Source organism: Rhinopithecus bieti, unplaced genomic scaffold (genome assembly GCF_001698545.2).
Source record: "Rhinopithecus bieti isolate Rb0 unplaced genomic scaffold, ASM169854v2 scaffold_81659, whole genome shotgun sequence".
NCBI classification, from domain to species: Eukaryota; Metazoa; Chordata; class Mammalia; order Primates; family Cercopithecidae; genus Rhinopithecus; species Rhinopithecus bieti.
Genome location: NW_016837762.1, coordinates 1,196,394 through 1,211,245, shown reverse-complemented (window position 1 = coordinate 1,211,245; position 14,852 = coordinate 1,196,394). Strand labels below are relative to the sequence as shown.

At 36.0% G+C, this 14,852-nt stretch overlaps 1 protein-coding gene across 1 annotated transcript in view; it reads right to left on the bottom strand.

Moving 5' to 3' along the window:
• Window positions 1–2,876: 2,876 nt before the first annotated feature.
• The window catches only part of HSPH1 (heat shock protein family H (Hsp110) member 1), a 16,790-nt gene continuing 4,814 nt past the window's right edge, over window positions 2,877–14,852 (bottom strand). The window contains 11 exon segments of the mRNA XM_017865928.1: window positions 2,877–3,770; window positions 4,651–4,812; window positions 5,013–5,132; window positions 5,233–5,340; window positions 6,419–6,509; window positions 6,511–6,542; window positions 7,419–7,556; window positions 10,091–10,222; window positions 11,839–12,044; window positions 14,247–14,380; window positions 14,637–14,743. Coding sequence (XP_017721417.1) covers window positions 3,564–3,770; window positions 4,651–4,812; window positions 5,013–5,132; window positions 5,233–5,340; window positions 6,419–6,509; window positions 6,511–6,542; window positions 7,419–7,556; window positions 10,091–10,222; window positions 11,839–12,044; window positions 14,247–14,380; window positions 14,637–14,743 — 1,437 coding nt within the window. The 3' untranslated portion in view covers window positions 2,877–3,563.

Below are 14,852 nucleotides of genomic sequence, written 5' to 3'. Positions count from 1 at the left end.
CCTTTCTGAGAAGATCATTATGAAGCCTGAGTAAAGACACCTGGCACAGTGCCGGATTGCTGAAAGATACTCAGAAAGGGCCAGTTTACTTCCTTCTCTTCGATTATTTTGAAGTTCAAAGTCACTTTCCCTGTAACTGAAGGACAAGGGACATTGTTGGTTGTCACAACTGGGGTAGAGATGCTACTGGCATCTGATGGGTAGAGGCTCGGGATGCTGTTAAACATCCCATAAGGCAGAGGACAGCCCCCACAATTGATTAGCCAGCCCCAAATGTTAATGTGCCAAACCAGCACCAGAGGAATCCACCATGGCAGAGACTGGCCCAATCAAGGTTATATAGATTTGGATGAGAAAATGGGCATTCATTCACAGAAACTGGGTTACCTAAAAACCATAGCACTTGCGGGGCCAGCATGAGCTCTTGAACGTGAAACAAAATCTTTTCCAACCCCAAAAGATCTTCTTTCCACTACACCATACTGCCTGCCACCTGCCCTGAAGCAGTGTAAGAACTGTTAAGAGGCCCATGCTATGCAGTTCTAAGAAAACCAAACCACAAGTGACTGAAAAGCTGTTATCCTAGAGCTTTCAAGTACGCCCCTTGTTCTTATGTCATTTCCAAATCACATGCTAATATGGACTAAGAGATAACTAGTTTCGACTGGTTGTCTTTTAGAAAGTCTCTAAGGCTAACAATCTGGACCACTACAAGAAAACCACAGCACACATGCCAGAGCAAATGGGGAACACTTCTCCTCATTCTGCCCACTTCGAAGAATTGAACCAAAATTACTCAGTACTTAGAGAAAGTAACCTCTCTCCAAATATTTGTAAAGACTTCATCTTCCTAGAAAAGCTGGTATCATTGTTTTGTGCTATGAAAACGTATGCTAGATGGCAAGACATATTACTCCACAGCAATCAAACACCACAGGCAAAATAGAAGTCTGGATATAAATTAACAAGTGGTAATAATGTAGAAAAAAAGTATCTTGAATGCTGCTTACAAAACCAAGTCATTAATCACAGTAGCTAAAGATTTTGGCCCTTCAGAAACTAACTTCCAATGGGCTATTTTGTAGAGGCAGGTTACATTAGTCAAATTAATTGTACTATTCTTTTAGATGAATAATCAAAGATAATAATCAAGCAAACGTTGGGGATTTTACCCAAGAAAAGTAAGTTAATCATCGCTCAGACATAACCAATATTCATGACAAAGGAGACTCAATATTCAACTGCTATTAAAAATGGACATTGTTTAGAAATATTGTCACAAAGTGACAATTTAAAGTGAAATGTAAAATTTAATCCTGAAACAGCATTTATTCAAACTGGTGCGTTATCTTTGAGACCCTAGATGATTACTAGGTATATATCACAACTGTTTGAGCCAATGATATTAATATGTATTATAAAGTAAACAACATGATAATACTTTTGCCTGCATCCAAAAACGCAGTTCACTGATCTAGGCCAGACTGATGCTCCCTCCCATCATCAGGTTCTATTTTAGGACAGGAGGAAAAACGTGTTTTCCCATAGTTTTTAAAAATCTTTTCTGGTGGACTTCCTAATTGTACACAGAACACAAACCTATCTTCACTTCTTAATGTGTAAATGTGTATCTACTAAGTATACATTAATGTGCATTAAAGACATTCAGAAAATATAAAAACCACAAAGAAACAGATTAACTGCATAAAAATTTAAAGTTGCTAAATGGTAAAGCAGCTAGAAATTATAAAGTAAGGAAATGCTGAATAGTTGACATAGTTAACATCCTTAGTAAGAACATTTTACATTCCAATATTACAAATGAGTACAATATGCAATTCATGAAAAATAAGCCGATTCTGAGATGCTGAAAGCACCTATCAGACGTACAAATGACAAGCTACCTGGTCTAGATGGAATGAATTGTTAGCTTTAAAATTTGAGTTAATTTAATAACTTATATCATCACCCAGGAAGCATCAGAGCTGAGGAAATACACCTCAGCAGTCAAGTGTTATGAAACCTCATAGTTTGAAGATACTACTCCATGTGATGTGTGGAGCACAGAGTAGCTAAATAGTACTTATAATAAATTGGCTATAGATCTAAGATTAATCCTTTGTGGAAGAGGGAAAGTTGGCCCTCATCAAGAACAGAAATGACTGGGCATGGTGGCTCACGCATGTAATCCCAGCACTTTGGGAGGCTAAGGCAGACAGATCGCTTGAGCCCAGGAGTTCAAGACTAACTTGGGCAACATAGCGCAACCCCATCTCTACCAAAAAAAAAATCTACTGTTGCACCCTAGTGAGCAGCTGGTTACTTGTCATCTATCCTAAGTGCATGTGTCTTCTCCCCTACCTCCAACACTACTTCAATTTTGTGCCTACAAAATAACCAGATAGATTCATTGCAGCATTATTTAGAACAGCAAAAATGAGACTAAACACCTAAATCTACCAATAGCAAGACGTATTTTTAAGTATGTCTTTATAATGAACTCACCACATTTATGCAGTTACAACACCTGATTTTACCGATTTCCCTGGTATAGAGTTTTAAAAACAGCCTACAGCACTGTAACGTAGACACCCACACAGATATACCCCATCATTAGGGGAAAAGGCTCCAAGGATGTATAACAAAGTGGCAATTTTTTTTCTGGGTGGCGAGATTTTAAGTTTTATTCACTTTACAGTATTTTAAAATGCTTTAATGTAATAGACATATGCTATTTTCTGTCAGGAGAAAACATTTTCACTTAGAAAAGAGGTAACAGAAGCAGTAAAAAAGAAAACTAGTCACTAACTTCATTTCTGCTAGAATAATTCATATTCTCCCCATCTCATTTTTTAAATTAGTGACAAAATCAACAGTTTAGAAATGACACCATAAGATGAACTTTATTTTAAAGCTCATAAAAGTGTTCACAATCAGTTACAACAGGATCGACATTTCTTCCATTCCACACTTTCACATGACAATATACTGTATAGTGAGAGATAAATTTTAAGGTTTTTGTTCTGCATGCTGCTAACACATTTGACTAGCTTTTGTTTTACTCATTGAATCTTTAATATTAAAGCAAAAAGTCATTTTCTATTGGACAGAAATAGTTTTAGAAAGCCCTTATGAAGTCAGACTTAGTCTTGTTTATAAACATCCACACCCACACACATGCTGAATGGAGAGCAAAATGCAAGAAAACTACCTTGGCAGGAACAAATGCTTAAAGATTTTAATCACAGCCCTCTTGAACAAGCAGTACAGTTTTTTTCTCCAAAAGACAAAAGTCAGTTTCATCCTCAGCGATGCAAATGGTGAGACTGCACAGAAAGCTTAGTAAGAATCACAATTCCACAGGAATCTGAAAGCTACCAAGGCAATTTTCCCTTTTAGGATCATAAAGACTAGACTTCAGCTTTTGTCTTTTCCATATAATACACACAATTTCTAAACATCCTTAAAAAAGAAAATATAAATAGTTTCAGTATGTTATGTAGAGTCACATACTATGGCAAAAATATTTTATTAATTGAAGGAATAAGCCAATTTAATGTCATCTAGTCCAAGTCCATATTAACAGAATTTTTCTCATTAGGGTAACATTCACCATTCTGATGTGGAGGTTCAGCACCAAAATTGTTTTTGTCTTCTAAATCTTCTTCCTTTTTATCAATATTTGGGCCATTTGGAGTTCTTTCCAGCTTGGGTGATTCAATTTTTGGTTTTGGTTGTGTTACAACGGGTTCACATGTGTTGTTCAATTCCTATAAGAAAATAGTTATCATAACTCAGATCCATCCAGTTCATTTTCCACTGCTTCTCCACATACCTGACCCATTATTTTTCTAACAACTCCAATTATACATCAAATAATTACATTTTCTCATTACACTTGCCCCAAACCACAGTTTACAGTCTCACCAAAAGAGAGTATTAATATTCTTCTATGATGTGTTAGGACTATGTACTTACATATATTACTTCCTTCAATCCTCACAACAGTGTTAAAAGACAGAAATTATAATCCCCACTTCATGGAAGACAATGGTTCAAAGAGGTTATTAAGTAACTTCAAGATCAGGAAAACTAGTGAGGAAAGAGCTAGAATTCAAGTTTATAGCTTGAAACTGACAGTGCTTAAAAGGGTCACTTTTCCTTGACCTTCACTGTGTTTGAACTTTATTCCAGAAGAACACTTTTCCCAGTTTCCTTCCAGCCTCACACACAAGACCTAGAATTTCCTAAGGCCTTTTTCCTTAGTTTGTTCCCCTATAGCACTTAACATCTCTGATAGATGACACAGACTTGTTTTCTGTTGGTCTCCTTCCCATTACAAGATGAGTTCCATAGGGTCAGAGACTACACTTTGCACACTTAACTGTTTAATCCTGAGAACAAGGACTGGCACATGACGGGCTCAACAAATACACTTGTTGAAATGAATGAATAAATAGAGGAGTGGAAAATTTAACAAACTTATGAGGTCTTCTGCATTTCGTGACAGAATAATAAACTAAGAAAAGCTGGTCTCAGTCAGGATGAGGTAAAAGATTTATAGGAAAAATGGCTATGTTGAAGGTTCAAATGACTGCAACTTGAGTCCGTAAGCGAACCCAGCAGTGAACATGAGACAGTAACACTCACCTTGATTTTTATTTTAATTTCCTGGGCACGTACAACTGGATCCTGATCAAGACTCTTTTTAGCCTGAGCGTTCATGACGTTATTCATCCATTCCATCACTTCATTGACAGACTTCTCAACTTTTTTCATTTCAGACTCATCGATATGGTTGTATTTCTCATCCTGAACAGAAATAACATGGTCATTCTGTAGAATTTATTGAACATTTCATTTGACCCAACTTTCCAGGAAGTTCAAAGCTACCTCTAACCTCAAATACCAAAATCTCAAAGTTAAGACTATTCACAATGATTCCCAGCTTAAATGTTAGCTTATTAAAATCTAGGTTAGCTTCCTCCCTATGTACAAAAAGACTGACTCACCTTATTTCTGAAGTCAGCCGCTATCTTGGCATAGTGCTGCAGCCTCTGTCCTAGTTCTTCAAACATTTTTGGCCGTTCTTCAGCTTCCTGAAACCGAACTTTAACAGGAGTGCCAATTTTCTAAAATAAAATGTAATAAATTAATAGTTATCATAATTTTATTTTAAAGTCTCTAGTTTAAAACACAAGTACCACCTTTCAGGGGGAGAAAACGACCTACCATTAATTCTTCCAACTTGTCAACATATGCTTGTTTAGCTTGGTCCTCCCCTTCTTCATACAGCCAGTCTTCAGTTTCTGTGAGGAGTCTCAAAAAATTTTGATGATCCTTAACACAAAATATGACAATATTAGTGGCACTCATACTTCAGAATTTTTCACGACAAAACAAAGGGGCATTCTCAGAGGTATTCTCACACTAGGTAGCTAATCGTATCTAGGAAGGCACTCTGATTTGGCTTCTCTGCCTTGTTACATAAAGACATCGAAAATGGCTCTCATTGACTTAAAATATTTATCTTAGAAGCCCAATCTGTACTATGAAATGTGGTTTATAGAAGAGCAATTATCTTCTTACTTCCCAAAAAAACCCAGGTCTTAGTAATTTTTTGTTAACTTACACAACTATCAAATACTGAAGGGGAAGCTATACAAGTTGCCAATCACTGAACACACGAAAAAATCATTCCTAACCGGTTCATGTATGGTATGAACTTCTACTCTAGCCCTGGGAGGTCCTGCCTGGTTCAGTCATCTCGACTTCAGAGTCCCCACCATAAGAAATTCAGAGAATGTCAGGACACAGCTAAAACTGAAGTATGTTACCAGGTAGCCCAGAGACCTTAGAACTATTAATAAAACAGACTCCAAATTTCACTTTAAATGATACTTAACTAAATTCTAGATTTTCATCCAGTTTCTTTTTTCTAAGTCCTATCTTTCATAGTTGTGCTTTTGGGATTTTCTCAGAGCCATACCAACTGGGAGTCAAGAAAAGGCTTAAGGGGAATAACGGGGCTTAGTAAGCTCTCGGAATGACACATTATGAGATGAAACAATGACACGAAAGCTACCAAGGCAGCAGTGTCCCTGCATTTGAGGTCTTTAAAAGCAAAGATTTTTCTCGTATTTATCCTAGACCCTGACCCTATGACAGTAATGCCATGGACTCTACATAAATATTTGATAGGGTCTCTCTTCTAGATGGTAAAAATGAAGAGTTTTAGGGGTAGGCTAGTACAAAATAAAACTGCTCATCACCAATGAGCCTCTATCTCCATTACTTTTGTTTTCTGTTTCCAAAAAGTTCAAGTTATCTGAGTAAAGGCTTAAGCCTCAACTGTCCATTCTGATATTAAACTCTTTATATGAGACTACCTGAACAAAAACAGAGCTCTAAGACATACCTGCTCACATATAAATTTTTCATATGGTCCACACAGCTTGTCTCTGAACTCATACACATATTCCTCAACTGCATTTTAGCATCGTTCCTTTCTTTTCCAATTTATCTTGCATTATCATCTTACCCTGTCAGGAAACAGGAAAGGTTAATTCCAGTCTTCTAGTTAACTCAAACTAAATTTTAAATGTGTAGACTCTGAGGTTTTAAAAAACATGATACAAAACAAATTTTAGTGTTAACACAGTTCCAATTCATACCTCGTCAAACTCTTCCTACAAACCCAAAAGACATTTGTTTTCTAAATACTCAGGCTGAAGTTTGAATTTTTTAACATTGTAACAGATTACACAGACTTCATATTTAATGCTAAAAACAAACAAACAAACAAACAAACAAAAAAACCAAGCTACTGCTTAAATGTAATTTTGTTTTCTTGTTTATAAATGGTTGTCCATATTCGGATTAATACTGGCCAATGTATAACAGCCACACCACTTTGCCACATTTTTAAATCAAAGATAAATCCATGGACTACAGTTTATTGTTAAATAAACTCCTAAATACAATGTTCCCACCTCAGTATGGAAAAACCAAATCTCAATTATTTCACATATTATTCTAGAATTTCAGACTACTAAAAACCACAATGTATTTTAATAGAAATACTTAGTGTGCCATGAAATACCAACTGTACTGTGCTCTGTTACGATTTACTGCCATCCAATTTTTTCACAAGAACTCAGCCAATCATGTTATATCAAGCATAAAATTATCTATGGCATAGATCTCTCTAATATGAATACAAAAAAAAAAAAATTCATCAAACTTGTTAAAAAAAATTAAACTGTAAAGTTCATTAGTTTTGGCTTCATCCTATCCCTAAAACTATATAAAACTTGGGATGAGAAAGAATTATGGCCATTTATCTACTAGAAATATAGGTAACAGGGCCAAGAAACTAAACATATTTCAAAATAAAAATATTTAATTGAAGTACTTACCTCTGTCTCAATATACATGTTAAGAAGGTCTTTCCCTAACTGCCAGACCAAGTTGGCTTCAATAGGCAGCTCGACATTCACCACCTTTATTTTGGGCTTTTTAGCTTCTGGAGGCTGGTCAACTTTTTTTTCATTTGCCTTAGGAAGGGGAATAAAAAAAAAAGGAAACAATTTTCAACAACCCACTTGGAAAACACAAAAAAGATCTCCTCACACTTACTGATGACTTGGGCAAAAATAAAATCTCTGAAAATCAGAAAGTTGGAAGGGTCTACAGAATCACCTAATTCCCGCTATTTTAAATCAGGGCTGCTATTAAATATGCCATAGCTTCCTTCGGGAATTCACCAGGATATTTTTCTCTTCTCATATTGAACAATCTCTCCTGCTAAAGCTTTCACAAGTCTTTATTTTCTAACCCCTTTAAATATTCTTGTAAATCCCATGAGTCAAAAAGTGAAAATTACTAAATTATTCTTATCTTTATAGATTCTAGAACCTGTCACCTAAGGATAAGCTTCGACCAATGCAAAACAGGTTAGGATCATCTTAATTCCTATAATATTATAGGCCCTATATGCCAGTATGCCTGCTTCAATTACAACTAGCACTACGCTGATGACTGCCTTTTAAAATTTCCTTATTGAACTTGGAGTAATATATATATATCTATCTCTACTCCATACACACACACACACACACACACACACACACACACACACACACACATTATTCTTACTATCCACCTTTGAATTGTATCATTTCTCATAGCGACTTTGCAAGGTAAAAAGAGATAACAGTCTTAAAGTAGCAAATAGACTGATGTGACACATGCCAATCATTTATGTAGTTTTTTCAAATTATGTAAATACAGGGCTAAAGAAGTAAGTATCTCCTGTGGCCTTCAATTTTCCAAGCCTTTGCTATGCATTTCCATTTCTGCAGGTTCCTACTAATACAAATGACAAAGAACACAACTGAGCAGACTCAGTTCTATGACAGATCAGATGACAACCACGGTGTGTAAACATGTATCCTGTAGGTAGGATGGTAAAATGGGAAGAGACTAGCCCATGAGGCACAATAATCATAGCCATAGATAATTCTGAGGAGTTATAATGGATTAAAAATCTTAGGCACTTTATCGAAGACAGTGGGTCTAGAAAGTTCAATGACTTGCCTAAAATTAAAGAGACGGAACTAGATCTCTGATCTCAGTGTTCCTTAGAAATCACCTATCAAGTGCTATAAGCTGTATCACTATGGATGAACTAGGCAGTCAGCCTGCAGTCCTCCCTCCACACATCCTTTTCCTTCTAATGCACACCACCCTTCAATATATTATGCATGCTCTGAGGGCATGAGCCACAGGAAAGAAACATGAATCCAATCAAACACACACCTAGGAAGACAAGAGCAACAGATGTTGGGAAACAAATGCATAACAGTACATGTATGGAAGTTAAATCAAGACAAGACAACCTGATAGTAACCAATTAAACCAACTACTGACAAAACCAGCACCACAAAATGGCATTTCAACACAGAATGGATGAGGAACCCTCTCCAAAGGGGTAATAATGTTCCAAAAGGCTTCAGACTAGTGGTCACACCTACAACTAAGGAGCATGAGATCCTACCTATGTCATGTTCTAGACAAGTACTAAGACTCTCAGCAAGAGCTGATGTGTATGCTCATCCCAAGTCAAGGGGTGTGCTATTGAAACTAAGCAGCTATTTTTCCAAATAACCACCATTATCATACAACTTAACAGCAGAAAACAGACAGCAGCTTTCAGAAATCAGAGTCAGGACCCATAGCTCACACTGGAGCCCCCAGGATCAAGGAGGGGACGGAAAAATTAAAGACTGGAAACTTTTACATAGTATAAAAACCTATCCTGACCCAGTGAAAGATTCTGTAATTTGCCTGAGGGTAAAAAAACTCTACCCTCAGAATGTAAGAGAAGCCAAACAACCAAGAGCAGGCTAATTATTTACATGTAACTTGTACAGAAAATAAAGTTCTACAAAACATATGGTGATTCACAGTTAACAACAGAAATTTTTCAATATCCATCTGACCATGACTCTTAAAGGTCTGATTACAAGCTGTCATTTTCCAAGGGACACAACACCACTATTTAAGTTAGCTTCCAATACCTACTGTGGAAGCAGGACAAAAAAATAATTACCTTGAAATGCAATCTGGTTACTACCAGACCACCATAATTAATTTACTTAAATTTGACCGATGGCTTGAGAGGAGAAAGAAGTTTACTAGACTCCTATAGCCCATGTATTTATCAACTGATTAGTTCAAGTGAAAACTAATCATGTAGCCCTGGGAAATATCAAGTTCTGCCTTTGGTATTAGAAGATACCTCTGCTCTTTGAAAGACAACAAACAGTATACATTGGTCTCTTGTTACTTCGAGTGGCAGTTAATCAAGAGAAGCTTTTAGGTTTAAAGCAGGATATTCAATTCCCTTAATTGAACTTAAATACCTCTAACTGGTTTTAGTTGAAAAATACATAGAAAATCAACAGAAAAAAATCCTACACAGAATGAAATTATTTGGTGCTTGCTCTTGAAACTGCAATTTAATGATATCATTAATGATTACATGTTGCAACATTGTCTAATGGAATGAACTAGAAGAGTCACTCACTTTGTCAGCATCTGGGATTTTGTTTTCTTCTGAGGTAAGTTCAGGTGAAGGGGGAGACTGTGAGGTTTGTTGAGCATCAGTTTGTACCTGGGGCTGTGTTCCAGCTTCACTGTTGTCTTGCTGGACATTTTTCTGAAATGAAAGCCCAGGCACAAAGGATGTAGAAAGCAGGTGTACTTGTATAAATTTCTAAAGTTATAGGGCACCAAAGACAGTACACTCAATTTCTGAAATCTTAACAGGTGGGGAGAAAAGGTACTGGATAAAAACAAAATGAACACAAAGCACTTGAAAACTTCTGTAGATATTCTAAACCTGTAAAAAATTCTTTGAATGACAGCAGTTAATATGGTTAAATAACACAAGCAAGCATTTAATTGATGTGGTAAGAATCAAGAACTCTCCCTTAGGAAGCTCATCTAAGCTTGCACAGATACTAATTCTCTAAGGCACTGGAAATAGATTACTCCAGGCCTCTTTCCTAGAAACAAGCTTCCAAACCTATTTTACCAGCAGCCATCATGGATCTCAACATATCTCCATTTTCAATATACTAAACAGTTACATAAAATGGGCAATTATCAGTTATTTCGGAATTCATCACTTCAGTTTATAGATACGCAAGACTCACTCTGTCCCCAATTTTTGTGATCCAGCTATAACCAGTAAAGAATAAATGCTACATAGTAACAATCCTAATTAAAATTTGGTAAAGAAAAGAAGAATGAACCCTAAGAGTCTCCTAATTTTCTTTTTTAGTAGCCCTCAATCCCTAATAAATTAGTGCTTGCTTGATCTTTACCCATCTTTGGAAGAGGGCGGAAATATTCTAGGTTAACTACTTTCTGCCCACACTGAACTCTCTCATATTTTTCTTCTCTTAGCTTCAAGATTCTAAGATAGACACTGAAGTAATTAGAAACGAGGCATTCCTGATATCCAAAAGGTACTAAAGAGATTGAGAAAGTATATGGCACTCATCATTTAACCAACTACTGTACATTAGAATTTTTCTAGATGAGAATAAAACTAAGGTTCAGAATGTTTATGTTCCTTAGATGTTCTAGAAAGGTAACACAGTGATCACTAGAAAACACACTTTCTCACTTCTTTACTAAAACACCACACTGCCTCCCTCTTAAGCTATTTCTAATTATTCCCTAGAAACAAACTGTAATTACTGTAATACTTTAGCTTCCTAAAATTCTTCTGTTGACCACACAGAACTAGCACTCATGCTAATGATAACAACTCTTACTATATGCTACACAGACACTTCTCGTCCTTCCTCCCACAATACAGAAAACCATGTAAAAACAAAAACAAGTTCTAAAATATCAAAGCCAATTTTGTCATATAATTTTAGAAACTTTAATATTCGGTAGCTATTTCAAACAGTTTTTGTAGCAGTCTGTTTTTTAAGTTTCTTAAACGTCAGTCAACATTCGACTTCTCAATGTGTGGTCTACATCTTCAAAAAACCAAAAAAATCCCAACTCAATGAAACATCACCTACTCTGTCATATACTAGTTACTTCAAATTAAGTTACACAGAATTTAGTCACAATTCACCAAATTTCAAGCTGTATATGACCACTAACTGGCAAGTGCTATTTTCATTACCTAAAATTCTGATCAAAATTATTTATGAAGGAAAACATTCATTTTAACCCTTCCCTACCCACTTCTCCTATAGCTTAGAACTAAGTCAACTCTACTCAAACACAAGGGTTTATCCACAAACTTACATCAGCGTCTGTGTTTTCTGGTGGTCTCTGATTCAGACACTCCATGTCAGCTTCAGAAGACATTTCATTCTCCTCAGTTGGGACTTTCTCCACCATAGATGCCGTAGAGATGGTGAAAATGCCATGGGTGTTGACACGCACTTTGACTTTTACCCTAGATTTTTCTCCATCTTTCTGTGCAGAAACATTCTGAACTACAAAGCGGCCTAGAACAACAACAACAACAATCACAGAATCACAATTTTAGAATTAAGTCTAAATCTGTAGAGGAGGCCAAGTAGGGTGGTTCATGTCTGTAATCCCAGCACTTTGGGAGGCTGTGGTGGGTCACTTGAGCCCAAGAGTTTGAGACCAGCCTGGGCAAGATAGTGAGATCCGTGTCTACTAAAAAAAAAAAAAAGTACAAATAAAAAAATAAATAATAAATTAGCTGAGCTCAGTGGCATGCACCTGTAGTCCCAGCTACTCAGGAGTCTGAGGCAGGAGGACCCCTTGAGCCCAAGACTTCAAGGTGGCATTGAGCTGTGATCACATCACTGCACTTCAGCCTGGTGACAAAGTGAGAACCTGTCTCTCAATAAATCATTAAAAATCTATCTGTGTAAAGGAGACAGATAAGAAAAATACAAAACCTAAAAAAAAACACCTGCTAACTATTGCTGTTTTAAAATTTTCTACCCAGTCTTTACCAAATTGAAGTCCTCTAATATATAATTATGACTTCTTAAAATGTATATACTTGAAATTAATCTTAGTATGCCATAAAAGCTTTCAAAGATAAGGGCACCCTTATAACTATTTTATTTAACACTAGGCAAACACTGAGTGTAAGACACTGATAACAAGCAGTTCTTGCCTCCTCCTACCCTACTTCTCCAAATGGGTGAGCACAAACTAGACATGAAAATCTGTTTGAAAGCATAAGGAAAATGATAGCAAGCACATGCTGAATTTTAATCCTACAACCTTTTAAAGAATACCATTCTTTTGGTTAAATAATCAAAACATTTAGCTGTTTTAAATAAGGGAGGTGAGCCAAAATCTGTATGAAAGTCTGAAATTATTATGTGTAATACAATCGGGTTCCAGAACATTACTAATGGTTAAAAGTGTAGACTTTAATCCAGACTATCTGAGCTTGAAACCTGGCTGTGTGACCTGTTACAAAAGTTACCTAACTTTTCTATGCTTCTGAGGATTGAGTACAGTGAGCACTTACTACAGAAGCAAGTGCTAGGTTTAAGTTATAGCCACAAATAAGTACTTTTACTCTAGAGACCACTGAGTCAAAAATAAGTACTCTGAACCTATTATGTGCGAAGCTCTCAATGAGATTTAACTGCCTAGTATTTAAAGTGCTGTCTATATAAACACACAGAGCTACAGATTTAATTACAATGTCACTGAAAGATGAAAGAATACACCTTGATTAATTGTCAAATCAGTAGCTGAGGAAATATTTCCCAAAAGATCCATCTATCTAAAGAAACAGCATTTCTTCTGGAAAGTGGGATGTAAAATGGCTCAAGTATGTGCGACGTTTTCAGTTTCAATCAAACATGAAAAATTAGATGCCATGCCAAAAAGCTGGGATTTTATCTTCCACACAGTAATTAATGCACAGATTCCAATTTATCAAAATCTTACAAGTCTACATGCAATGATTTCTTTTCCTAACAATAAATTCATGAAAACTGTTTTAAAAACAATACATCACAACTCTGGGTCAGAACATTTTAGCCTTTAAAGTAGTAAGAAAGAAAACACAATTGATCAGGTTCGACTCCTTCAAACAGTTTATTTATGAAAAGGTGTGAGGCAAGGGTGTGTCCTGAAAAGACCTAGCAATATTGGCAAATTTCACCCATGGTCTGGGAAAGAGACTTACTATGGGTAAAAGTAGATGGATGGTGTCAAGTGTCCCCCCAAAATATGTACCCAAAAAAACTTATCTTTAGAAAAGAGAACACAAAGGTACACTTGAGAAGTAGATTCCCAATGGTCGCTAACTCAGGTTTTAAATTAGAAGTAACAGACTACAAATAACACTTAGCCTAGAGAAAAACTTAGTATTAAAAGCAGGGATAATCCTTTACATACAGACTGTATCATCAGAATAGTGAAAATCCTAAAGCGTTCATATATATATATGTACACATATATACTTTCAAGTAACGGCAAAACTCCAAGTAACAGCAGAACTACCAAGTCATTCTATCTCTAGACCAGATGACTCAATAAAATGAAGTTATTTCTCCACCACCATTATTCTAAACGGAAAATGTCTTCACACAGAATTATGTTCCCCTCAACATCGCTAAGAATAAGAAAGCTTTTAAAGTTTGTACAATGAATGAGAAGCTAAGTCTTTAACTAAAAGAGTAAAATATACACAGTGAACTGCTTACCTATTTTTGCTTCTGGATATGGAACTCCTTGGGGATCAGAATAGAAAGCTTCTAGCTCAAAAGGCCCCCTTCTCAGGAAGGTGAGAACTTTGGAGAAAGGAGCAGCATGGTTTCGACTAAACACTTCATGAACACTGGAGAGAAAAGAAAAAGGCATTGAGCAGATGAAGTACTTAAATATGCTTACTGTGCTATACAAACAGAAAAGAGACTTTCTAAAATCTTTATCAATTCTATCTCATCATTTACAATACCAAAATGAGAGAAAGATTTTGATAGATTTGGTTGTTGAAATATTCCAGGTAAATTAATGACTCCCCACTAGAGAAGTCATCTGTTAATTTTTCTTCTTTACATTAGAGTATCTGAATGCTATTTTCTGCTACATACCCTTCAGTATCTTCTGAATCGTGGTTCCAGACCAGAGATATTGGAAAAGGAACTGCATCTGTGACGGAAAATTCTCTAACTTTAAATGCCGGGGAAAGGATTGCACACTTAAAAAAAATAAAATAAAATTATCATGAGCACATGAACACTTCCCAGTCATCTTTTAATATAAAACTGAATTCTAATGGATGGACAGGGGTTTTTTTTTTTTTTTTT